At 53.5% G+C, this 24,752-nt stretch overlaps 4 protein-coding genes across 4 annotated transcripts in view; 3 read left to right on the forward strand and 1 right to left on the reverse strand.

The window, feature by feature from the left end:
• Window positions 1–3,280: 3,280 nt before the first annotated feature.
• FAM83C (family with sequence similarity 83 member C) lies at window positions 3,281–9,741 on the forward strand. The gene is made up of 4 exons (XM_068523929.1): window positions 3,281–3,763; window positions 5,922–6,089; window positions 6,304–6,428; window positions 6,941–9,741. The coding sequence occupies exons 1-4, from the start codon at window positions 3,293–3,295 to the stop codon at window positions 8,379–8,381; spliced, it is 2,205 nt and encodes a 734-aa protein (XP_068380030.1). The 5' UTR covers window positions 3,281–3,292; the 3' UTR covers window positions 8,382–9,741.
• An 812-nt stretch (window positions 9,742–10,553) lies between these two features.
• EIF6 (eukaryotic translation initiation factor 6) lies at window positions 10,554–19,262 on the forward strand. The gene is given in 9 exon segments (XM_068524284.1): window positions 10,554–10,649; window positions 10,651–10,740; window positions 10,742–10,765; window positions 11,024–11,142; window positions 11,277–11,362; window positions 12,882–13,057; window positions 13,597–13,773; window positions 13,961–14,142; window positions 18,980–19,262. Coding segments are annotated over 9 exon segments (960 nt in total). The 3' UTR covers window positions 18,990–19,262.
• A 619-nt stretch (window positions 19,263–19,881) lies between these two features.
• MMP24OS (MMP24 opposite strand) lies at window positions 19,882–21,669 on the forward strand. The gene is made up of 2 exons (XM_068566185.1): window positions 19,882–19,970; window positions 20,060–21,669. Exon 2 carries the CDS (start codon window positions 20,063–20,065, stop codon window positions 20,309–20,311), a length of 249 nt encoding a protein of 82 aa, XP_068422286.1. The 5' UTR covers window positions 19,882–19,970; window positions 20,060–20,062; the 3' UTR covers window positions 20,312–21,669.
• Window positions 21,670–23,359: 1,690 nt separating this feature from the next.
• MMP24 (matrix metallopeptidase 24) overlaps window positions 23,360–24,752 on the reverse strand; it is a 42,574-nt gene continuing 41,181 nt past the window's right edge. The window contains exon 9 of the mRNA XM_068566070.1: window positions 23,360–23,697. Coding sequence (XP_068422171.1) covers window positions 23,360–23,697 — 338 coding nt within the window. The remainder of the gene's footprint in view (window positions 23,698–24,752) is intronic.

The raw sequence follows: 24,752 nt of genomic DNA on the forward strand, positions 1-24,752 counted from the left end.
TTTCCGGTAGCCCTTTCCCTGCATTGCTGCTCCCAATACCTTCAGCAGGCAGGCCCCCGCCCCTCTAGTCCTCCAGCCTGGAGCGCCCAGCCCTCCACCCTGCACGTCTCAAAATCCTTCTCATCCTTTAATACCCAGCTCGAGCCAGTCTCTGGGAATCCTCACGACTTGTCCCTGTGTCAAGCTCTTAGGTCACTTTGCCTTGATTCAAGGGATTTAGGCACACTCTGGCGCCCCTACTAGCCCTGGCTGCTCCTCCCAGGAATCTTGTCTCCCCTGACCCAGAGGTGCCACAGTAAAGGTGTGTGGCAGTGTTGGCATCAGAGCAACCTGCAACTGAAGTGCTGCAGCCCAGCCTCTGCTCCCACCAGCCCCACACGACATTCACCTGCCCAGGTGCCACTCAGCTTCTAAGAGAGAACAGACAAGGCTAAATGGCCCCTAGGATAGCCGAATGATGCCAGGCAGGCGCCTGACACACCCCCTGGACAGGAAAATACTTTTCTTCCTCTTAATAACAGTTATTAAGGGGCCTGTGCCCGACCCACTGCATCCAGGGTCTGGGCTTAGCTATCTGTATGGCTCTCGTCACCCTGGGTCCCCACCCCTAGGCTCAGCCCCAAGGCTAAGATATACCTGTCTGTCCTCCCATTGCCCTTTACCCACTCAGCCCATAGGACGGGTGGACAGTCCTGCAGCCCTGGGGGATTTAGTTTGATTTATACGCTTTTATTATCAGGGTATCCGGGATCCCTTGGAGCCCTTTTCAACTCAGTCTTCCCATCCTTGCCCCTCTCAGTTGAGCTCCCTTGTACAGACACTTAGTACCACAGTCCCATGTTAGGGTCAAAAACCACCCCTAGTGCCCAGACATTCATGCACACAGATATGCACCCAGACACATACACGAGAACATACACAGATGCACACGCAGGTAAATACACACTGATGTGCAGCTAGATACTTAAAGACAGCCAAGCAGACACACAAACATCACAAATAGACAGTATGTAATGTACACACATGCCCAGGTATATAGTTATGCATAGGTATAGTGTACAGGCATACCTCATTTTATTGTACTTCACTGTACAGTGCTTTGCAGATACTGCATTTTTTTTTTTTTTTTTTTACCAACTGAAGGTTTGTAGCAACCCTGAGTTCTCAGATGATGGTTAGCATTTTTTAGCAATAAAGTATTTTTTAATTACGGTATGTACATTGTTTTTTAGACATAATTCTATTGCACACTTAATAGACTACAGTATAGTGTAAACATAACTTCTGTATGCACTGGGAAACCAAAAAAATTGTGTGATCCACTTTATTGAGATATCAATATTTGCTTTATTGTGGTGGTCTGGAACTGAACCCATGATATCTCTGAGGTGTTCCTGTATATGTTGAGTTGAGCCACGTGAAATTGCCAATATTCAGTGGTTTTTTTACTTTAAAAAATGGAATCTAATACAAATGTGGGCATGGAGGGAAATATTAAAAAATACAGAGCCAAATTTGTACACCCATGTTCAAGCAGTATTATTCACAATAGCCAAAAGGTGGAAACAATCCAAGTGTCTATCAGTGGGTGAATGGATAAACAATGTGGTACATACACACAATGGAATATTATTCAGCCTTAAAAAGGAAGGAAATCCTGTCACATGCTTCAACATGAGTGAACCTTTATGCTAGGTGTAATATGCCAGTCACAAAAAGACAAAGACTGTATGATTCCACTTACATGAGGTACCCAGAGTGGTCAAATTCACACTCAGAAAGTAGAGTGGTGGCTATCATGGGGTGAGCAGGGTACTTAGCCTTTCATAGGTACAGAGTTTCAGTTGGGGAAGATGAAAAAGTTCTGGAGATGGATAGTGGTGATGGTTGCACAGCAATATGAGTGTACGTAATACCACTGAACTGCACACTTAAAAATGGTTAAGATGGTAAACTTTATGTTAATTAAAAATAATTTTTTAAAAGATCCAAAAATATGTACCGTCAGGTAGACATACACACACTGAGGGATAAACACAGGAACTCAGCAACACAGAAACATGACTCCTCCCCTCCCAGGAGTGCTTCTCTGACCCAGATAAGGCCCCTGTTCTCCCCCTAAACAAATCTAGAGATAAGGCCCTACCACCTTGGCTCCCCCTACGGCTTGTTACCCTCCCACAGTCTGGCTCTGCTTACTCCTCCCCCTGCCCTTCACGCAGCCTCCCCACGCCCAGGGCCCAGGGAAGGGCCTCCTTAGGGTACCCGGGGCTCTGATCTCTGCCCCTGCCCCTCCTGGGCCCCTCTGGGCTCCTCAAAGACAAAGCCCCATTCGTCTTTAGTCCCAGGGCCCAGCTTGACGCAGGGAGCCCCTAAATCCCCTTGCCAGCACCCGCCCCGATGTGCATGCATTGGGCCCCAAGTGAAGCTTTGTGGACATAGAGGAACCTGAGTCTGATCTGGACATAATCACAGATCAGTTAAAGCAAGTGCAGCCAGTACTAAACGGGGTCGTTGAGACATGGCATTAGGTCTCCTGCTGTCCCGGCCACCCTCATGGGACCTCGTCCCTCCACAGAAAGGTGGGGCTGGCACCGTTGTGACCACTTCTGCCCGGCCTGCCTCCCTAACTAGCTGCCATCTGCTGAGCCCCCTTCCCCAGCGCAAAGCCTCACCCTGCTCCTGAGGACGCCGGGACTAAGGCCCTTGATGGGGGCAGAGAACAGAAACTGGCCTGCTGTTTGCCTCCGGACCATGCAGTGTGTCCCCCGATCCTCTCAACCAACTTTCTCACTAACCATTTAATACTCAGCCCCGCCCCGAGGAGGGGAGAAAGGCTGGGGTCTGGCGCCACCAGGTCAAGAGCTTCCCCAGAGTTGAGGGTGGTGGAAACGCAGCCATCGGGAACAGAATTTTTCAGGGGTGGGACAGCATTTTTCACTGGGACTCTGGAAGGGCAGTGTTTGGAGGAAACTTGCTGGGAGCCTGGTGGGGATGGAGCAGGTGATGCTGGGGTGGCGGAGGGAGTGTGTGCTGAGTAAGGACCTGCCCTTTCCCCGGGCGGCGGGCGAGTCCCAACTGCAGGCGGACAGGTGAGGCTGACCCAACAGGTTCCCGAGGCCGGGGGCAACGGCGTGGAGCACGGCTCTGACAAAGGGCAGGCGGGCGGGAGGCAGTTTCTGCTGGTATCTTCTTCCTGCCGCGGCCAGCCCCTGGTGCCCGCCACGGAGCCTGCTGGAAGGTGAGGGTAGCCGGTGGGCAGGCGTGTTCGGAGGCTCTGGGAGCTCAGGGCATGGCGGGGCCCCTGCGGGGCCGGGTGGAGGAGCTGAAGCGGCCGCGGTGGCGGGAGAGCTCCCCACGGGTGCTCCAGCACAGTGAGGCCGCCCGGCTGGCCGCCGATGCCCTCCTGGAGCGGGGTGAGGTTGCCTACCTGCGGGTCATCTCCGCGGAGCGGGAGCTGCCCTTCCTGAGCCCTCTGGATGTGGACTACATGACCAGCCATGCGCGCGGGGGCTCTGAGCTAGGCGAGGCCAAGGGACCAGAGGCTGCAGGGCCTGACCGCCTCAGCCTGCTCTCCGAAGTCACCTCCGGCACTTACTTCCCCCTGGCCTCCGACATAGACCCCCCGGACCTGGACTTGGGCTGGCCCGAGGTGCCACGGGCCGCGGGCTTCAGGCCCACGCAGGCTGTGGTCCACTTCCAGCGGGACAAAGCCAAGAGCGTCAAGGACCTTCTGCATTTCCTCTTCAGCCAGGCCCGCACGGTAAGGGCCTCGTCTCTTCAGACATTCATTTCACAGATGTGGAAACTGAGGCCCAGGGAGGGAAAGTGTGGCCACACAGCAGCTTGGGGGCAGCACTGGGACGAGAACCTCTGCCCCCTATCAGATCACACGCTCCTAGAGTGTGGGCGTGTTTTATTTACCTTGGTAACCTCTTGGCACTCCAGGACATTACGAATAAGCTTAGAACAGGGGATGGGCCTCAGGGACGCCACACACACCCTGAAAACGCGTGCGAAGTGGCGCTCGTTGCAGAGGGGATCCTCTCTCTTTTGGGGGAGAGGGCCTATGGGCTTCATCAGATTCTCGAAAAGGTCTGTGATCCCCAAACTAAGAACCCCAACCTTGGTGAGCATCTGAGCCACCCCCTTGAGTTACAGAGGAGGAAACTGAGGCCAGAAAGGGGGTGGGACTTACTCAGCAGGTCCAGTCAGTTGGTGAAATGGAACCCGGGGCTCAGGGAGAGGGAAAGGGGTCTAGACTCAGGCCCCGGGCCCCAGGCACAGCCCTGCCTCCTGACAAATGGTCTCAACCGCACCTCGCTTTGTGCACTGTATCTCCACTGGCCTGAAGCAGGGGAGGGGGCACTTGTGCCTGGGCCTCAGCATGGCCTTGAGGGCTGGGCTTTTAGCTCTGCACCCAAAGGAAAGAGGGGCGGAAGCTGCTGGGCTCAAGGACGGGGAGCAGGGCTCAGGAGAAAGGGAAGCGGCAGAGCAGGTGGGGTGTTGGTACCTGGGAAGCCTTCAGCTACAGACTAGCACAGCCTCACTCCTGGAGCCCTGACCTCTGACTCAGGAGGCAGGGAGATGGATCAGATGACCCTAGGCAGGGTTTGGGGTGGGATAGATTCAGTGCCCTTGCTAGGGGAGCAGCCCTGAGGGTACCTGCTGCAGATGTTAGGAGCCAGGATGCTGGGATCCTGCTGGTACCTCCAGAGCCTCCCTGGCAAGTCTACCTATGTCCCAGGCAGGGGAGGGCCAGACCTGACTGGCACAGGGAATGGGGTTATTAGTGAGATGGCTGCTGTCATCACCCCTGCCCGTTTGATCTTTCTTGCTTGTCCTTGTTCCCCTCACCCGTGGCCAGGCCTATGCCATGGACTAGGGCATCCCTCAGTGCTTTGGTTCCTCATCCCCCCTGTCTAGACCCTCCACCTCTGGGCCAGGAGCCAAGCTTCCACTCTGGGCTGTCACTGAGTCTCAGAGTGATCTTGGGAAGTGCTTCCTCCCCCTGTGGCCCAATGGCTTTGTTTGTTAAGGAGGCAGCAGGAGAGGAACATTTACTGAGCTTCTGTTGTGTGTTGAGTATTTTCACATTTAATTCCCCATAACTCTTGAGAGGTAGCTATCATTATCTCCATTTATCAGATGAGGAAGTTGAGGCTCCCAGAGGTGAAGGAATTCACCTAAGGTCATAGCACTAGGAAGTAGCAGAGTGCAGGTTCGAACCCAGTTCTGTCTGGCTCCAGAGCTGGAGTGCTTTGCTCCGCACCTCCTGCCTTTCAGCCCGGACTGGGAGAGGAGCTTCTCACGGCAGATATTGCAAGCCCCGCCTCTCAACTGAGCAGAAAACTTGGTCCCAGTTGTAAGAGGTCACAGCAGATCTCTGCAGCTTCTCAGGGAAACAGGTGGGTCTAGCAAAGGGCACTGAAGACCCCAGTAATTGGCCTGCAGCTCTGATCCGTGAGAAGGGAGCCTCAGACAGACAGCCAGAGCTACAGCTTGAGCTAGTGGGGGGAGTGTGAGGTGCTAGCCTGGGAAGTGGGGTCTGGGTTTTGCTTCTGACTCTTTCCCCCTCTGGGCCTCTGTCTTCCCATCTGTAGAGTAGACCTTTAGACTGGTACAGCTGATCCACAGATCTCTTTGAGAATCAGATGACAGATAAACAAACCGTCCTTAGAAAAATGCACACAAAAACTTTCAAACAGCCTTCTGGGCTTCAAGACAGTGAAACCCCCCAGTTTCCAAGTCAGGAACCCCCAGCCTGGGTCACCACTAAAAGCCCTCCCAGTTCAGGTGTTCTCACGGGCTCTGGCCTCCTGCTTTTCAGTCCAGTGCTGTTTCCGGGGATCTAGCCTCTGCCCCTGGCCTCGGCAGTGCCCCGGGCAGGGCTGAGCTCCTTCCCCCCACCGCCCCGCCAGGTGGTGGCTGTGGTGATGGACATCTTCACCGACATGGAGCTTCTGTGTGACCTCATGGAGGCCTCGTGCTGGCGTGGTGTCCCCGTCTATCTGCTTCTGGCCGAGGAACACCTGAGGCACTTCCTGGAGATGTGCTACAAGATGGACCTCAATGGAGGGCACCTACAGGTCAGCAAGGGACAGGGGCAGGAACTGGGGTGTGGGGTGAGGAGTCAGGGAGGGCAGGAGAGTCAGTTGGGTGGTTCGTGAGCATCGGGGGTCAATGGGAGTGGGAGGCCGGGTTCTCTTAGCTCTTTTGGGTCAGAGACCCCAGGGGATTTAGACATGGCTTGAGCCCCGTCCTCTAAAGGTGATTCCCAACCTCCCTCCCTCCTTGGCCCAGAACATGCGTGTGCGGAGCACGTGTGGGGACACATACTGCAGCAAGGCAGGCCGCCGCTTCACGGGGCAGGCCCTGGAGAAGTTCGCCATCATTGACTGTGAGCAGGTGGTGGCGGGCAGCTACAGGTGAGCAAGTGGATGGCGGGGAGGGTGCCTGGGGCTGAGCCAGCAGCTTGCGAGGGTGCCTGGGACCTGGCAGCTTTGAACTTTCCTTCCTTCATCCATCCCTTCCACCATGAACTGAGCAGCCGCCATGTGCCAGGCATGGTGCAGGGCCCAGGGGCCAGTATGGGGAGCAAGACAGCCCTGGGCTGGGCCCTGGAGGAGCTCACTCTGTGGAAGGATTATTTTAATGCCCTTGGCATAGAAAGTAACTCTTGCACCTCGGAATTGGAGGGACTTCAGGGAACCTGGCCCTTGGTCCATTTTACAGATGGGAAGTTGAGGCTGAGATGTGAAACCACGTGCCGAAGTCCACTAAGCTGCGCTAGGGCTAGAACAGACTCCGGAGTCAGAGCTCTGCCCCCTCACTTGGGCCCTCGGGGTGGTGGTGGTTTTGTCTTGCTCCCCTGTTTGTGACTCCTGCCTGGACCCAAGGTCCTGCACTTTGCCTCTTGACCCTGACCCTCTGCCCCCAGCTTCACCTGGCTTTGCGGCCAGGCCCACACGAGCATGGTGCTGCAGCTGAGGGGCCGCATCGTGGAAGACTTTGACCGGGAGTTCCGCTGTCTTTATGCCGAGTCCCGGCCCGTGAAGGGCTTCTGCGGATGTGAAGATCCCCTGTCTCCCAGGGCACCGTGCCCTCCCCCAGTGGCCCTGGCCTTCAGGCCCGGCATCCCCAGCACCACATCCTCGTCGCGCTCCAGCACCAGCCTCAGCAGCATCAAGTGCTCACCTCGCAGGGGTCACTCCTCCTACCCCGCTCTGCCAAGAGGTGGTGGCTGCAGTGACACGGGTATGGGATCCTCCTCCCCGGGCCCTGCCCGCTGTGAGGCTGATGGCCAGCCCTCCCTGCAATGCCAGCTGTCAGACCCTAACCACGGCCCCCTGCTTGGGCCCTACAGGGCCAACCTGAGCAAGCTGGGGGCATCCCCCTTGTCCCAGTCCTCCCCTGCCCTCAACCACAATAGCAGCAGCCCTGTGACCCTGGCAGGGGAGTCACCTCTGCTTGCTCGCCCTCGCCCCCTCCTCTCCTTTCCCCGGTGTGTCTCAGCTCTGTCCCGGCTCCCAGAGAATGGGGTCACAGGAAGCCAGGAGCCTAGCCCCCCACGAGGCCGCTGGGTACCCGGCACAGCCCTGGAGGCAGCGGAGGAGAATAAGGTGTCTCTGAGTCAGAGCCATGGCCAGCTGGATCTCCTCGTCCCCTTCCCCAGGGCACGAGAAGCAGGAGGCCCTGATTCTGGGGTGACCCCCAACTCAGGCTCCCTTTGGCCTAGTGAGCAGGCCCCAGAGGACAGGAGGTTGGCCTCAAATCAGAGATACAACCAGCTGGATCTCCTGCCCCAGGCCCAGGGTGCCAGGGGTCCCCCTGAGTCACGTTCCCCCAGGCCTGGCAATCGGACCCCAGAGGACAAGAGGCTGTCCCCAGACCACAGCCATGGCCAAATGGACCTCCAGGTACAGTCCCCCAAGGCTGGGGGCTCCAGAGTGCCCCCTGAAGCCAACTCCTTGGCCAGGCCTGGTAAGCAGGGTCCAGATGAACAACGGCAGAACCTGGGACACAGCCAGCTGGACCTCATCATGAAGTTTGGCCCATTCCGGGATGAGGGGCCTGGGTCCAATGATCTCCCCAGACCGAGCCCTGCCAGAAAGCCTGGAGTGGACTCTGGGGATAAGAAGTGGCTGACTCTGGGCCACAGCCAGCTGGACCTCATCACCAAGTATCATCAGTTACAGGGCACCAGGCAGGGACCTGAGCCTGGCCTCCCCGGGGGCCCCACAGGTGGCCAGCGCAAAGGCAGTAGCAATGGCCTGTCTGGGGATGAGAAACGGCTGACCCTGGGCCACAGCAAACTGGACCTCATTACTCAGTACAACAAGTCCAAGTCCAAGCTGCTCCGAAGCCGCTTTGAGTTGTAGTTCTACTCCCAGAAAGGACATGTCCGTCCTCCATCCACTGTGACTCTAGATTGGCTCAGGTCCCAGACTCTGGGGTGGGAGCTCGAGCAGGGGCCTTATGGGGAGGAGAGGGAGTCTAGAGGCCCAGGTTAGACATTCCTTGGGCTTGGGATTCTTGCTCACAGACATACATGCACACATATGGGGAAATGGAACCCACAGTTACTGGGCACCTGCCGTTTGTCACTGTGCTGAGCCCTTCTCACCAGTTACTTCTCATCCTTCATCCTCACAATACCCTACGAGATAGAGCTCTAGTAGGCGTACAATTCTAGGATCATAGATATTATTTTCCCTATAATAGAAATTTAGAAGCTGGGACCCAGCGAGTTTGATGACTTGCTTGGAATCAGGTCCGAGTAAGTGACAGGGGCTCAAATCTGTGTCTCTGACTCTTAATTTCTTAAGATCGTGTTTTTGCACAGACAGGACACACAATATCAACAGTTCCCATGTCCCCATGCACACAAAATCCTCATATAACAGAGATGCTCCAAATGCCTGCACAATATACACTGCACACTGACAGGGTTCACACCCACAAACTGTACACCCACAGATGCAGTCCATATGATAAACCAAAACACTCAGGATTCTAGTTATAGGTACTCAATAAATGTCATTTGGCTAAATGAATGGCTACATTCGGTGCACACCGTAGACCCCTTAGGATCCACAGACCATAAATATGCACATAACCACACACACACACACACACACACACACACACACAGGCATGCATGCACCAACCAGTATCTTTTTGTACCTAAGCTGTGTACCCAGTCCTGTGCTGGACATGCCATAGGGCTGAGAAATGAATCAGACTCAGTCCCTGGGAGACAAAGATTCAATGCATAAACGATTGGTGTATCTAATTAAAGGCTAACCAGTGACAGAAGGTGGTAGAGAAGGAAGGCCAGCAAGTGGTGGTGATGATGGAGTGGTGAGAAAAGTTTCTTAGAGGAGGCAGCCTTTGAGCCAAGCCTTGAAGGGTGGGAAGGACTTGGATAGATGGAGGCAAGGGTTAGAGGAATTCCTGGTAGAGGGAACCAGCTGAAGAGAGACCAGGGAGAGGACTGAATGAGTGGGTCTGAGATGAACCTGGGAGGATGGAGAGGACGTGGACACACACACACACACACCAGCATCATTTTGCTGAGTGTCCCTAGAAGTATAGGCTCTGTCAGATGTAGGTCCTTTTCCTGAGCTTGCGACCTGCCTGGGACAGTATACGTGATACAAATCAATAAAAGCAGACATGCTATGACCCAGCAGCAGCCTGGTGTATCCTGAAGAAGGCAGAGTTAATGAAACTGCAGGTTGGGGACAGGGGAAGGGCGCCATTCAGGCCAACTATGGAGAGGTCCTTGGAGGAGAGTGGACGGCTGCAGGAGGGCTGGGGGGTGGGGAGGAAAGGGGCTCCAAGCTTCCCTCTTTCCTCGCTGAGAGTGACATTCTGAGAGACCCTGGGGCTTTTGTACAAAATGTGGGCCAAGTTCATCCGTCCACAGAGCGGGTTTCTTGACTGCCACCATCTGCGGGCGTGGCGGGGTCGGGGGTGGGGGAGGGAGGCAGAAAGTGGCTGCCCATCAGCCCCTACACCCTTGCCCACTCTGGACCCTCCCTGACACCCGGCTTCGTCCATCCTCTCCTCTCCAATACCTTCTTAAGCATGGTTTCCTTTCCTCCTCTGGCCGCGCCTCCTTCTCCAGCCTCTGCTGTGGTCTTACTTCTCCCTGATGGACACCTTCTCCGTGGGTGACTTCATCCACCCCAGGCTTCAGCTCCACATCTCAGCCCTTCCGTCTCCCCTGGGCTCCAGATCCGGCCTGGGCATCTGTCCCACACCTCACTGTCCCTCACCTCTCCCACACCTGCTCTTCCTCTTCAGGCTTTACTTCAAGGTATAACTCCATCTGGGACTTCCCTGACGGTCCAGTGGTTAAGACTTCCCGCTTCCAATGCAGGGGGCGAGGGTTCGATGCCTGGTGGGGGAACTAAGATATCACTCTATCATCAACCCATCTGCTGCGAGACATCCCTGGCTCCTCCATTCTGATGCCTCACATCCAACCAGCACAGGTCTGGGTCGATATTATCTCCTACAAAGCTCCTGACTGAATGAATAAATGAATGAATGCGAGCTTGCTGGAGGCGGGGCCAGGCGGGGTAGAGACCAGACCACTTGCAGCCATAGAGTCCGCCCAGAGGCTGGCGCTAGAGTGGTCGCATGCGTGGCAGCGTGCGTCGCGTTCTCTCGGAAGTCTCCCAGGGCGGAGGCGGAAACGGAAACCTACCGAGGGCCGAGGAGGCTTTTTGCCGCGTGCGGAGGTAGCGTTTACGTGGTGAGCGGTTGTGGCGGGACACCAGCAGGGTCAGCTCGGGGCGCCCTGGGTCGTGAGGGGTGGGGGCCGAAGGATTCGGGGCCGGCGTGTCGGGAGGGGCTAGGTGGGCGGGCCCCGAGGGCTGGGGGCCGAGAGGGGCGGGGTCGCGGCGGGGCCTGAGGCGCGGAGGCCGGGGGACCCGGACCCGGACCCAGGGTCGAAGCCCGGGCACCCTGTCCCGGGAGAGGATCCGCCGGCCCTGAGCTCCCTGTCCCGCAGCCCCTAGGCCTCATGGCGGTCCGAGCGTCGTTCGAGAACAACTGTGAGATAGGCTGCTTTGCTAAACTTACCAACACCTACTGCCTGGTGGCCATCGGAGGGTCGGAGAACTTCTATAGGTGCGGCGGGAGCCCCGGGCCCGCGGGCAGCGTGTGGGTGGGTGGCTGGGAGGGGTACTTGGGAGTCTGGGGCTCGGGCGGAGGGAGGGCTCAGGCCCCCCAGCCCCGTGACCACCGAGTCCTTGTCCCTACAGTGTGTTCGAGGGTGAACTTGCTGATACCATCCCTGTGGTGCACGCCTCCATCGCCGGCTGCCGCATCATCGGGCGCATGTGTGTGGGTAAGCTAGTTGGAAGTCGCCGAGGGAGGAAATGGAGCCTCCCAGCGCCTTTAATTATACCCCTAGAAGGGACCCCGGGTGACCCAGGGATTCCCAGGCTTTCATCCATTATCTCCAGGGACTACAGAATCTCTCAGGCCTGTGCTGGACCCTAAGTGTCAACAGATCAGGGAAAACCTCTGGCAAAGGCTTCTGGATCATTGTAATCACAAATAACATTAAGGACTTTCACTTTTACCCTTGTTTCAGTCCTTGTTCACGAAGACCCTGGGAGGTCGGCATTATTGTCCTAATTTGACTGATGAGGAAGCTGAGACTCAAAGAACCCAAGTGACTCGCCCAGTTCCACACCTGGTGTGAGGGAAGATTGGATTGTCATCTCTCCCCGGCCACTGACTCTGGGCAAATTGCTTCCACTTTCTGAGCGTCTATTTCTGCCTCTAAAAAATGACAAGCTAAGATTCTGGGGCATACTGTTCAGTTACCCATTTCAGTCTTCAGTTCCCTTTACCATGTACCCCTATATCTCTCAGCACGGTTGACTCTGGCCATTTGTCCTTTCTTTGAGCTGGATCTGTCTGCCTTTACTGCCTCCCCTTCTTTCTAGTTTTGCTCAAATAGGAGTTTGTTCCTTTATTTTTAATCATAAGCCTGATGATCTTGGACTCTGAGTATTTTCTTATTCAGGCAGAACATTCTTATCCCTAACCATGACCTTTGGACTTGAAGCTAGTTCTTATGTAACAAGGGAGAACTTAACCTGACCTTTGGTGGTTTTTTTTTAATGATGGGAGAAACTCATAGTTGAGAAGTTCAGAGTTGTGTCCTTGCAGAGTTAGGCAGAGGTTTAGTCATTGTTGTCACAAGATAGTTGTGGTTCATTCATGTTGCTGTGTACTGTTTTGTGTAAGTATACCACGGTGTATTCATTCATTCTGTTGATAGTGGGTATTTGGGTAGTTTTCAGTTTGGTCTGTTATGAGTATTGCTGCTATGTTTCTTAGTGAACAAATGTATGGATTTCTATTGTATATATAGTACCTAGGAGAGGAATGGCTGGGTATTCAATGTAGTAGATGATGTCACATACTTATCTGAAGTGGTTGTCCGGTTTATACTCCTATTGGTTGCTCCATATATCTTTGCCAACACTTGGTATTGACATTCTTTTAAAAAATTTCACCATTCTGGTAGGTATGGAGTGTTACTTCAGTTTCTTAAAATACAACTAATGCCGAAGAGCCCTTCCTGTTAGTCCTGGTTCCTCCTGGCTGATGATGGCGAATTGGGCAGGATGTGTTGGGACAAACTCCTACGCCATCTCTGGCCTGCCCAGTGGGACTCCTGGTACCCCGGGTGTTGTATGGATCAGTGGTTTGGAGGACTGGGGTCTGGGTCTAAAGCTTTGCTGGGGAAGCTAATTGGGCTGGATTGTATCCCCAGCCCCCAGGGCTCAGCAGGCATCTTGTGTATTCATGGTCCATCCTTGTCCCACCTTCCCTAACTTGGGTCTCCCCAGGGAACAGGCATGGTCTCCTGGTGCCCAGCAACGCCACCGACCAGGAGCTGCAACACATTCGCAACTGCCTCCCAGACTCAGTGCAGATCCGGCGGGTGGAGGAGCGGCTATCAGCCCTGGGCAATGTCACCACCTGCAATGACTACGTGGCCTTAGTCCACCCAGACCTGGACAGGGTGAGGTGGCCCAGGAGTCACAGGATATTAGCCGAGTCGGTGGTTAGCCATCATTCTTGCCCATCAGACAGGAATTAGGGGTATCTCTTGTGGTTTCTCTTTATACCTGGGCTCCTGCAGTTCAGACACTGGTTGGAATAGTGAACAGAGGCCTTCCATGGTGTGATCAGTGTCCGAAAGAAGCTAGGGAGTGTATTAGTCCTTCAGAATCAGGGAGATTGACCCATCTGGTCTTGAAGCCAGGGCTAGGAGAGAAGATTGACAGGTGAACTCTTGCCTGTGGGTTAGAGGAAAGGAGGGTAATGTGGAGACCAGCCTCTGGCTCTTCAGGGCATGCATGGATATTAGGGGCTCCATAGCTGGTCTAGACTCTGCTCCAAGTTGTATTCCCTCCTTTTTCTGGGTGAAGCTTCCATATGCAGCTACATAGCAGAGGAATGAGCTTAGGGAGTCATGCCCTGGGTGGGTCTGGGTGTGGAGGCCCTGGGTTCTTTGATCTGCTTGTTCTGGGGGCTGAGCACAGTACCTTTGGTTGACAGGAAACAGAAGAAATCCTGGCTGATGTGCTAAAGGTGGAAGTCTTCAGACAGACAGTAGCTGACCAGGTGCTGGTAGGAAGCTACTGTGTCTTCAGCAATCAGGGAGGGCTGGTGCATCCCAAGACTTCAATTGAAGACCAGGATGAGCTGGCCTCTCTCCTTCAGGTCCCCCTTGTGGTAAGCAGTCTTGTTCTCTGAGCTCTGTCTCCTGCTGGAGCAGATCCCTTTGCCCAGTATTCGGGAATCTAGATTATTACCTGTCACAGTTTGGGTTTGGGCTGAGGGTCAGGGAGAAGGGTTTGGGGAGAGTCCTCATGACTTTGGCTGTTGGCGCCATGACCCACACTGAGCCGTCCCTTGGCAGGCAGGCACTGTGAACCGAGGCAGCGAGGTGATCGCTGCTGGGATGGTAGTGAACGACTGGTGTGCCTTCTGTGGCCTGGACACAACCAGCACAGAGCTGTCAGTGGTGGAGAGTGTTTTCAAGCTGAATGAAGCCCAGCCTAGCACCATTGCTACCAGCATGCGGGATTCCCTCATTGACAGGTATCTGGGCCTCTCTTTTGAGGGGAGGGGAAGGGAGGGGAGGGAGATGCCACCTGTAATGGGAGCCACACTGTATTCATACTGGTAGGTTCTCCTTGCATGTGAGGCCACATCTGCACACTGCTGAGCAGGCATAGGGTACAGTCCACAAGCATTGCCTGAGTATCTGCCCACTGCCGTCTTTGAAGACGCTGGCTCAGTGTATCCCTTCTGTAGTCTGTCTTATTTTATCACTGACCACATTCTTTTGCAGTTTGTATTTGCCTGTGTGTCAGTGTCCCCAGCCAGTAGCCTGAGACAGGAAAGAGCTTTTTAATTGAAGGAAGGAGGGAAGGCTTCTTTTAGGAACTGAGGAGACCCAGGTGCCTAAGGGACTCAGGGGTGTGGGGAATGCATCAGAATCACCGTCATCTGGACTTAGTGGGTTTAAAACAAGAGTGGGTTCTTGGGCCCTAACCCTGGAAGGTTCTGGGGTGTTAGGCTCTAGAATCTCTTCCTTTGGAAGAGCAGCAGGTGCTGGATATTTAGTGTCCCCCCCCCGCCCCCCCATTTAGGATCCTTCTCAAGGCCCGCCATACCCAGCTAGCACAGGAGTCTTTCTTTTTCTTTTTTTTAACATCTTTATTGGAGTATAATTGCTTTACAATGGTGTGTTAGTTTCTGCTTTATAACAGAGTGAATCAGTTATACATATACATATGTTCCCATATGTCTTCCCTCTTGCGTCTCCCTCCCTCCCACCCTCCCTATCCCACCCCTCTAGGTGGTCACAAACCACCAAGCTGATCTCCCTGTGCTATGCAGCTGCTTCCCACTAGCTATCTGTTTTACGTTTGGTAGTGTATATATGTCCATGCCACTCTCTCACTTTGTCACAGCTTACCCTTCCCCCTCCCCATATCCTCAAGTCCATTCTCTAGTAGGTCTGCGTCTTTATTCCCGTCTTGCCCCTAGGTTCTTCATGACCTTTTTTTTTTTCTTAGATTCCATATATATGTGTTAGCATACGGTATTTGTTTTTCTCTTTTTGACTTACTTCACTCTGTATGACAGACTCTAGGTCCATCCACCTCACTACAAATAACTCAATTTCGTTTCTTTGTATGGCTGAGTAATATTCCATTGTATATATGTGTCACATCTTCTTTATCCATTCATCTGTTGATGGACACTTAGGTTGCTTCCATGTCCTAGCTATTGTAAATAGAGCTGCAGTGAACATTTCGGTACATGACTCTTTTTGAATTATGGTTTTCTCAGGGTATATGCCCAGTAGTGGGATTGCTGGGTCATATGGTATTTCTATTTTTAGTTTTTTAAGGAACCTCCATACTGTTCTCCATAGTGGCTGTATCAATTTACATTCCCACCAACAGTGCAAGAGTGTTCCCTTTTCTCCACACACTCTCCAGCATTTATTGTTTCTGGATTTTTTGATGATGGCCATTCTGACCGGTGTGAGATGATATCTCATTGTAGTTTTGATTTGCATTTCTCTAATGATTAATGATGTTGAGCATTCTTTCATGTGTTTGTTGGCAATCTGTATATCTTCTTTGGAGAAATGTCTGTTTAGGTCTTCTGCCCATTTTTGGATTGGGTTGTTTGTTTTTTTGTTATTGAGCTGCATTAGCTGCTTGTAAATTTTGGAGATTAATCCTTTGTCAGTTGCTTCATTTGCAAATATTTTCTCCCATTCTGAGGGTTGCCTTTTGGTCTTGTTTATGGTTTCCTTTGCTGTGCAAAAGCTTTTAAGTTTCATTAGGTCCCATTTGTTTATTTTTGTTTTTATTTCCATTTCTCTAGGAGCTGGGTCAAAAAGGATCTTGCTGTGATTTATGTCAGAGAGTGTTCTGCCTATGTTTTCCTCTAAGAGTTTTGATAGTGTCTGGCCTTACATTTAGGTCTTTAATCCATTTTGAGTTTATTTTTGTGTATGGTGTTAGGGAGTGTTCTAATTTCATACTTTTACATGTAGCTGTCCAGTTTTCCCAGCACCACTTATTGAAGAGGCTGTCTTGTCTTGCCTCCTTTATCAAAGATAAGGTGACCATATGTGCGTGGGTTTATCTCTGGGCTTTCTATCCTGTTCCATTGATCTATATTTCTGTTTTTGTGCCAGTACCGTATTGTCTTGAGCACAGGAGTCTTTATGAGGATAGAAACCCCAAAGTAGAGCAAGTGTCCAGTAGCAGACTCCCTACTTACCAGGCGCAGAATTTCCCTTCATTTTCCCTCCTTCATTCATTCAATTGCTTGGTGTTCATTGAACCCTATGGACAAGACTTCATGTGGGATAGTCAGGCAACTTAGTGCTACATCCTGCCTCTGAGAGGGACTTAGATTGTAGCAGGGGAGAGAACATGTAGTGGCCATATATAACTTAGCTACCTTCAAAGAAGAAGTAAAAGGTGCCTTTTGTGGTTTTGGAAGCTCCTGTGATACACTTTCTGGAATCCAGGAAGGCTTTGGGGAGAACAGATCATTTAGTCTGGGCTTCAGGGAATGAGTAGGTAATTGAATATGCGAAGATAGGGTGGGGATGCCCCACTTTAGACAGAACCAGGGATGGGGAAATGTGCAAGGTGTGAAGGGGAAAGGTTTTATTCCCAGTGTTGAGAACTCTGAATACCCATGTCGAGAAGTTTTGACTGTAGGTGTTTTGACCTTTGGTTTATGTTCGGATACTTGTTAACGTAGATTCTTGCCATCACCCCTCAGATACTGATTCCCTCAGTTTGGCGTGGGACCCAACCATGTGTGGTTGTTTTAATAATCTTTCCTGGGTGATTCTGATGAGGGCAGTTTGGAGACCACACTGACACACTCTGCTGTCAGCACTGGAGAGCAGTTGAAAGGGTCTGAACAGGAAAGTGGTACCAGTGGTTTTGTTATTTGTTCAACAACTTTTTTTTGAGCACCTACTATGTGCCAGACAGTAGTGATGGGGTGATGAATAAAATATACCCTTCCTCCCCTTTTGGAACATTGAACCTCATAAAGAAAACAGTACTTCCACAATTAACCATTTAATTAAAGAACAAAACAAAAAAAACTTAGCAACCTAAGAACAGAAAGAAATTTCTGTAACCTGATAATTGTTACCTACTAAACTACAGCAAATGTTGTATTTAATGGTGAAACTTCAGAAACTGCCAGGCAGAACTGCCTACAGTCAGCAGCCCTGGTCAGAATTGCAGTTAGTTCAAATAAAGAAATGGGTGTTGGATTCCCCCCTCCATCTCCCTACTGGTAACCACTAGTTTGTTCTCTATATCTGTGAGTCTGCATCTGTCTTGTTATATACATTCATTTGTTTAATTTTTTAGATTCCACATATAAGTGATAACATAGGAGTGTTTGTCTTTCTCTGTCTGACTTATTTCACTAAGCATGATACTCTCTAGGTCCATCCACATTGTTGCAAATGGTAGAATTTCAATTTTTGTATAGCTGAGTAATATTCCATTGTGTGTGGTGTGTGTGTGTACGTTATACATCTCCTTTATCCATTTGTCTGTTGGGCACTTGGGTTGCTTCCATGTCTTGGCTGTTGTAAATGATGCTGCTGTGAATACTGGGGTGCATGTATCTTTTTGAATTAGTGTTTTTGTTTTCTTTAGATATATATACAGCGGTGAAATTGCTGGATCATATGTTAGTTCTATTTTTAGTTGTTTGAGGAACCTCCATACTGTTTTCCATAGTGGATGCACCAATTTACATCCCACCAACAGTGTAGGACTTTAAAGGGAATTCCCTGACTTTAAAGGGAATGTTTCAGACCTTTCACCTTTAAACTATGTATCAGACTAAAATTCTAATATTATTTTGAGGGTTTTTTGTTGTTGTTGCTGTCATTTTGTTTTGTTTTTAACAAAAGAGTATTGAATTTCTTCAAATCTCTTTTCTGCATATATTGAAATGACCAAATTGTTTTTCTGCTTGCATCTTGTAATGCAATAAATTACATTAATACAAAAAAAAAAAAATGGGTGTTGGAAAAGAAGAGACAAAACTCATTAGCCTCCTTTCGTTTTGAACCTGTTGAGTTTGAGGTGCCCATGAGACCTTACAAGGAAGGTGTCAGGTAGGGGATTAGAAATATGTACTTCAACTTCCCCAAAGTTCTTTCATTTCTTCTATTTAAGATATTATGAGGAAAAGCCAATCCTAGGAAAACTAAGATAGAATCCAACTTTTTAAGTACTTTAAAGAGAGAAATAAAAACTTCAGATAACAAAAAAAAGCAAACAAAAAAACCCAAAAAGAAATATGTACTTCAGGGAATTCCCTGGCAGTCCAGTGGTTAGGACTTGGTGCTTTCACTGCCAAGGGCCTGGGTTCAGTCCCTGTTCGGGGAGCTAAAATTCTGCAAGCCGCGAGGCGCGGCCGAAAAAAAGAAATACGTACTTCACTTTTATAATCATGCACGTGATTATCACCTCCAGGAAGAATGTTCTGGCCCTGCCACTAGAGGATTTGGGGCCTGGACGTGTCCCTTCCCCTCTCTGAGCCACCTTGTTTGTTCCCTTGTCTGATGTCTGTTGGGCTTGACCTGTGAGGCTCTGATTTATGATCAATAACGATTTGAATAAGTTATTGAGTTCACCCACCCGAGTGGAGGAGTTACTTTTAGTTTTTAAGCACTGAGAGTGCTAGACTGGATTTGTGACTCGTGGGAGCAGTGGAATCTGGAAGGGGCTCTGTGTGTGTGGCACTTTGGGGCTGAGCTGGAACAGAGGTCCTGGGGTAAGGGTGGAGGCAAGCACCTTGAGAATGGAGGGTGAGCTGTGCTCTGTGAAGCACCTACTGACAATGCTCCTTCTCTCTCTAGCCTCACCTGAGTCACCTTCCATACTCTTCCATGGGCTCCTGGCTCTGGACTTTGGCTCCGTCTCCACACCCCACCCAGTCTGTCCTGGCTGCTGGCAGGGCAGTGGCAGAGAGCTCACCTGGACTCAGTGGCTGGATGCCCAGCCCTTCTTCACCTGTGCCCATCTCCTGAATCTACAGTTACTGCAAAAATCTGCCACATCATGCTGGCCGGCAGGTCCTATGGCTTCTGGCTGAGAGCTGTGTTGTCTGTGCCAACCCATTAAAGGGCAGCTTCTTCCGGCCATTCTGAATGTGTTATTTGGGGACCTCCGCCTGCACTCAGCCCCCCACCATTGTTGCAGGGGGGAGGTGGGGTAGGATGCACACACACCCCTTAGTTCTACAGTCTCCCACTCCTCTCCCCCCATCACCAGATGGGCGGTTTCATCCCAGGACAAGAGGAAGCAGCACTCTCCACTGTACTTCTCCCATTTTCCACACAACTTCAGCCTCATACTTTTGGCTTCAAAGATGAGAGTCTGTTTCAACTCTCCCCTTGGCCAGTGTGAGGATCCTGAAGGGCTCTGGGCACCTGGCTACAGGGCAGTCTTGTCCTCTTTGACCCAGGGTGGATGGAGGTTTGCTGGCCTGGCTGTTAGGTGCCCAGGACCGCCTCAGACCAGTCTCGGTAGGCCCTTTTCTTTGGGGCCTTGGGTGGGTGTGGAGCCGGGCTGGAGAGGCATGGGTAGCTGGGGCGGCTCCAAGCGTCTCCGAGCTGCTCGCGGGGCGGGGCCCCGGGACTTCGGGGCGGGTTTGGCCAGTTGCTGGTGGGTGGGGTCGGGTTGGCTGGGCCCCGCCCCTGTGCCCTGAAACCTTCGTCGCTGGCGGTCAGAGGGCGGGGTTCGTGCGCCGTGGCGTCACGACGCCAGTCCTTCCAGACGGCGCTGCGCAGGCGAGCTGAGAGAGGAGGCCGGCGCTGGGATTCTCATCGGCGGCTCGGGCGGTGCGAGGTGAGGGTCGGTTCGGGCCGGGCCGGGCCGGGCCGGGGCGGGGGTGGCGTGCGGCCCGTCCCGTACCTGACGGGCCTCTCGTCCTGCAGAACATGGGAGCTCAGCTGAGCGGTGGCCAGGGCGCCGCGCAGCCGGCGCAGCCCGCGCAGCCCCAGCCCCAGCCCCAGCCCCAGCCCCAACCTCAGCCCCAACCTCAGCCCCAACCCCAGCCCCAACCCCAGACCCACCCCCAACCCCAGCCCGCGGCGCCCGAGGGCCCTGGGCGGCCCTGGCCAGAGCCCGGCCCTTGGGGGCCGCTGGACGACGTGCGCTTCCTTATCGTCTGCACCTCCTGGTACTGACTCGTCGCTCTCCGCACTTACCTCCCGCCGCCTCCTGTCATCCCGTCAGCCTCTCCTGCTCGGGTCCTGGTCCTTGTCGTCTCTCCCCACCTTCCGCCACCCCGGAGACGCGCGGAGAGTCGGGGAGCTCGCTGGGGACTGGAAGGAAGCCTCCTCCGCAGCCTCGCCTTGGGGCACCGTCTTGCCTCGGGCCCCTCCCGCTACCCCAGATTCGTTGGCTTCTCAGCCTGCACCCAGACAAGCTCAGACCTTCGTGTTCATCCCCACCCCACAGTTTCTCCAGCCGTCTGGGTGCTGGGGCAGCCTTCCCTCTCACTGGCTTCCAGAACCAGGCCAGGGCTCTTGGTAAGAAGACCCTAAGGCTGCTGACCTAATCTCACCTCATTTTTCCCTGTTGCCAAGAACTGGGCTCTTGCTTTTGTCCTTGGTCATGGCACCATGTGCCTTGACTTCAGAGAAGACCTTGCCACAGTGAACCTGCCCATACCTCTCCTGGGAGGGGTTGCTCCGCCATCCTGGGTGCCACCCTGGCATTATCTGGCTGTTTTCCTGAGACCCCAGTAACAGAGGGCCTCCAGGGCCAGCCTTTTGGAGAGAGGGGGCATCTGATTTTTGGGCTGGCAGATGAGATGCATGGGGCAGCTCCCAGACACCCCAAAGCACCCTGTCTCCCAGAAACTTCTGAAGGCCACCCAGAACCTGATCCTTGTTCCCACATCCCAGGGAAATGACACACTCTGTATTTTTGTTTTATTTAGAAATGATTTAAAAAACATTATACAAAGGCTGATCAGTTTAAAATGTGACTGACACTGAAATGCTGTGATGTTCCCCAGACTGAGGGGAAGCTGGGCTCTGGGGCCCCCAGTGCTTTGCCCCTCTGTCTGCCCTGTCCTGGGATGATGGACAAACGGATGACCACAAGGCAGGAGAATCCATGATTGGAAGCCTCCAGGCTGAGCCCTCTCTGGGCCTGGCCCTGCATCCCTCACATCTGCAGCCTGGGCTGCCTGCCTCCATCTCCTGCTCTTTCTCAGCTGACCTCGGTAGTACCAGGAGCCAGTGGGAGCCTGGGGGGCCTAGAGCTTTCAAGAAGTGAGAGCACCAACCTGAGGAGTGGAGAGGGACCCGGAAGGGGAGAAGGGAGGCCAAGAAAAGATGGATAAAAGAGACACTTCTGATCTCATCTTGGACCCTAGAGGGGTCTAGCAAGCCCACTGGATGGCCTGGGCAAGTAACAGCCTCTCTGTGCTTCATTTGAGGGCACAGTGAGAGTTATCCTTGGCCTCCCAGGGACTGCATGAGTTACATGTGAGCGGACAGGGGTGAGCTAATAAAGTGCTTTGCAAAGTATAAAACACTGTACAAACCTATGAATCACTAATATCTCTGCAGTTGTTCCCCACCCGTCCCAGGGAGCCCGCCCTTGGCCAAAATGAGAAAAAAACAGAAGGTTGATGACAGGGAACACAGTGGACCCATATAGGTGTCTCTGGGATGAGAGATTTTGCTCAAGACAGCTCCCAGAGTCCCTGTCTGCTACAGGTTAAGCAGACTCAAAGCCCAGAGGCCACGGGGTGGGGGCAAGGCCCATGCAGGCTCAGAGGCCCTGCCAGCACCCTGAAGACTGACACCTCCGCTCCGATTTGGCAGGGAGCCAGTGGAGATAGTTGAACCCATTGGTCTTGCCTCCAGCTCCTTAGTGACAACCAGGGCTGCCTCTTACTGGGTTGGAGCGAGGCAGGCCGAGCCCTAGGAATTCCTGCCAGAGACAGTGAGGGGCGGGCCCCTAGGCTGGGGGTTGTTACCAGTTGTGGCTGCCCTTTTCCGAAGAGCAATGCAGGGTGATGGGCCTAGAGAGCTGGGTTAGCAGGGGCCAAGCTTATGGTATAAACACTGCTTCTGGGCTGAGAGATTGAATTGGTCTCAGGGTAGCTAGGGGTGTGGGCTCTGAGCACTTCAGAAGGCTGCCCTGGGCCCCTTACTCCAAGGCCGTGAGAATGTTGGCCTGGAGCTGTTTCCGTCTCACCTCACTAGTCAGGCTGAGCCCTCAGGCCACAAGCGACAGGCTGGAGCAGGGCCAGGGACTTGGGGGATGGGGAGAGGAACGGGGGAGTGGAGGACAGCTACAAACTCAGATCAGCCTCCAGAGATGGGGTCAGCTCCTGCTCCAGCCCTTTAGCCTCATTAGCAGGGCCCAGCTCCTGGCGTGTCTGGGCACTAGAGTGGCCTTAACAGCACCTTGGTCCTTATCGCTGGGGGGAGGGCTGGCCTCATCACCAAGACAGTCACCTCTAATTCACCTAAAGCCTCAAGCAGCCTTTGCAGAATGGGACTTTAAACAATAGTGACAGGACATTGAAATATTCACGACATGACAGCTGGGTCCTTGTCAGACCCAGCTGGGCCACAGCCCTGCCTGCAGCATGTGACCCTAAATCCTGGGTCTCAGAGGAGACCCTGACGTGTGGAGCAGGTTTCCTGAGGAATCTGCTGTTGCCAGCAGAGGAAACCCAGGCTTGTTGCCCACTGTGTCGGCAGCAGGGTTCCTGTAGCCTTGGAGGACAGTGGGGTAGGGGTGGGGGGACATCTGACCAGCAGGTGTTGGCAATGGGGGACCAGGACTGGTGGCATCTCCCAGATGGGGCTGAGAGCGCTAGTGCTGGCTTCCCACAGAAGGTGCTGGGTCCAGCCAAGTACAGATGGTGCTGTGGTACCTCATGGATGCCATAGGGCGCAGTGACCATGGGCCTCCTCCTGGCATGGTCCCTGCCTCCTGATGGGGCCTGGCCTATTCCCTTGAGTAGGGAGCAGTTTACCCAGGACAGAAGGCTGGCAGCTGGGTGCCAGACACCCACCCTGGTGCACAGCTGCCATCACTCCCTGCCCCATGCTCAGCCTAGGCCAATGCACCACCACTTCAGCTACATGACCCCTGGCCTAGGGCCATGCTGGCCCCGGTGGGCAGTTGCCAGAGCTGCCCTTCAGACCCTGGTGAGGAAGGGCCTGGCTGGGCAGACCGAGTGGACAGAGAGGGCTCTGAGCTGCTCACACCCACTCCTGGACTGGCCGCTTATAGTAGGTGACAGGCTGAGGGCCTGCCTTGTTCTTGAACTGGAAGATGGTGTAGACCAGCACCAGGATGCAGAGGGACAGGATGCAGGGGATGACCACGGCCACTGCATTCACAGAGCCTGGCACGTCGTTGATGGTCACCATGATGTCCACATCGTCCTGGGGCAGCCGCCGCTCCTTGCGCCTCTCCACCTCCTTCTGGTTGCAACCCATCCAGTCACGCAGGATGTTGCGCGGGTAGCCTGGCTCCACGCTTAGTTTCTGGTTGTCGAATTTCCAGTAGTCCCGGCCCTTGTAGAAGTAGGTGTAATCTGCAGAAACACGACCCATCGTCACCATCCCAGACACTTCCCTGCACCTGTTCTGCGCCAGCGTGAGCGGGCCCAGGGTGCTGTGGCAGCGTGGAGGAGGGGCGCCTCTCCCACCTGGGAGGAGCCCAAGAGGAGCTCTGAAAGGCAGGTGGGCACATGACGTGGTGGGGGCGTGTTGGAACTCTTGGAGGTAGGCCTGTGGCGCACACCCTACAAGTGGTGTGGCTGGTCGAGGATGACCCGCCCAGCTGCAGAGAGGCACCTGGGACCTGGAGCAGCCCACCCTGTCATCTCAAAGGTGCTGGGAAGCCAATGAGGGGCTGGAAGTAGCATTGGTAAACTCATTTTGTGCTTCCCAGACAGGACTCTTCTCAGCCCTGGGTCTCAGCTCTGCTATAGTGTGCCCATAGCCTCCCCCCTCCCCCGTGTGAGTCAGATCAAGCCCCCAACGTAAGGCTTGGACGGCACTGTCTCCATAGCTCTAGGGCTGAGCCAGCTCTTGCCTGAGCCAAGGGAGGCAGGGAGCAAGATTTCTCCTGTTGACAGAGGGCACCACCTCTTCGCAGTTATCATGGACTTTTTTTGGCTTGGCACATGTGACTGTGCAACACAGATTGCAGGGTCGCTGGGACCCTGCTGGGGGAGGGGCTGGAAGGAAAAGAGGCAGCAGGGCTTGGCAACCACCACTAGGCTCCCTGCAGCAGCCTTATCGCCCCGCCAGTCCACAGACACAGAGCAACTCACGCTCTCCTATTGGCCGGCTCCCCACCTTGGCTGGGATTTTCATTGGCTAAAGTTCTCGATGTCACCTGCCTCTGAGGCTCCCCAGAAAGTGAGACCATGTGTGTAAAGCATCAGGTACACAGGAGAGCCACCAAATAGCAGCTCTGCCCCTGTGGCTGCTGGCTTTCTTACCGGTGATGTCTCCTTGGAGAGCTCTTCCTGACGACCCTCTCTCACATGGCCCTCTGCCTAGATGCTCTCTCACAAATGCTTTCCCTTATTGCATTTGTTGCCACTTTGTTTTTTGCCTCTAGACTGGGAGCCAGGGATGC

This window comes from Eschrichtius robustus, chromosome 16, assembly GCF_028021215.1.
Source record: "Eschrichtius robustus isolate mEscRob2 chromosome 16, mEscRob2.pri, whole genome shotgun sequence".
Lineage (NCBI taxonomy): Eukaryota > Metazoa > Chordata > Mammalia > Artiodactyla > Eschrichtiidae > Eschrichtius > Eschrichtius robustus.

Bases quoted from the DNA above. Each gene is read 5' to 3' on its own strand.
- FAM83C (XM_068523929.1), top strand. From the start codon at position 3,293: ATGGCGGGGCCCCTGCGGGGCCGGGTGGAGGAGCTGAAGCGGCCGCGG. The intron at 3,764-5,921 runs GTAAGGGCCTCG...CCGCCCCGCCAG, and splicing joins TCTTCAGCCAGGCCCGCACG to GTGGTGGCTGTGGTGATGGA. The intron at 6,429-6,940 runs GTGAGCAAGTGG...CTCTGCCCCCAG, and splicing joins GTGGTGGCGGGCAGCTACAG to CTTCACCTGGCTTTGCGGCC.
- MMP24OS (XM_068566185.1), top strand. From the start codon at position 20,063: ATGGGAGCTCAGCTGAGCGGTGGCCAGGGCGCCGCGCAGCCGGCGCAG.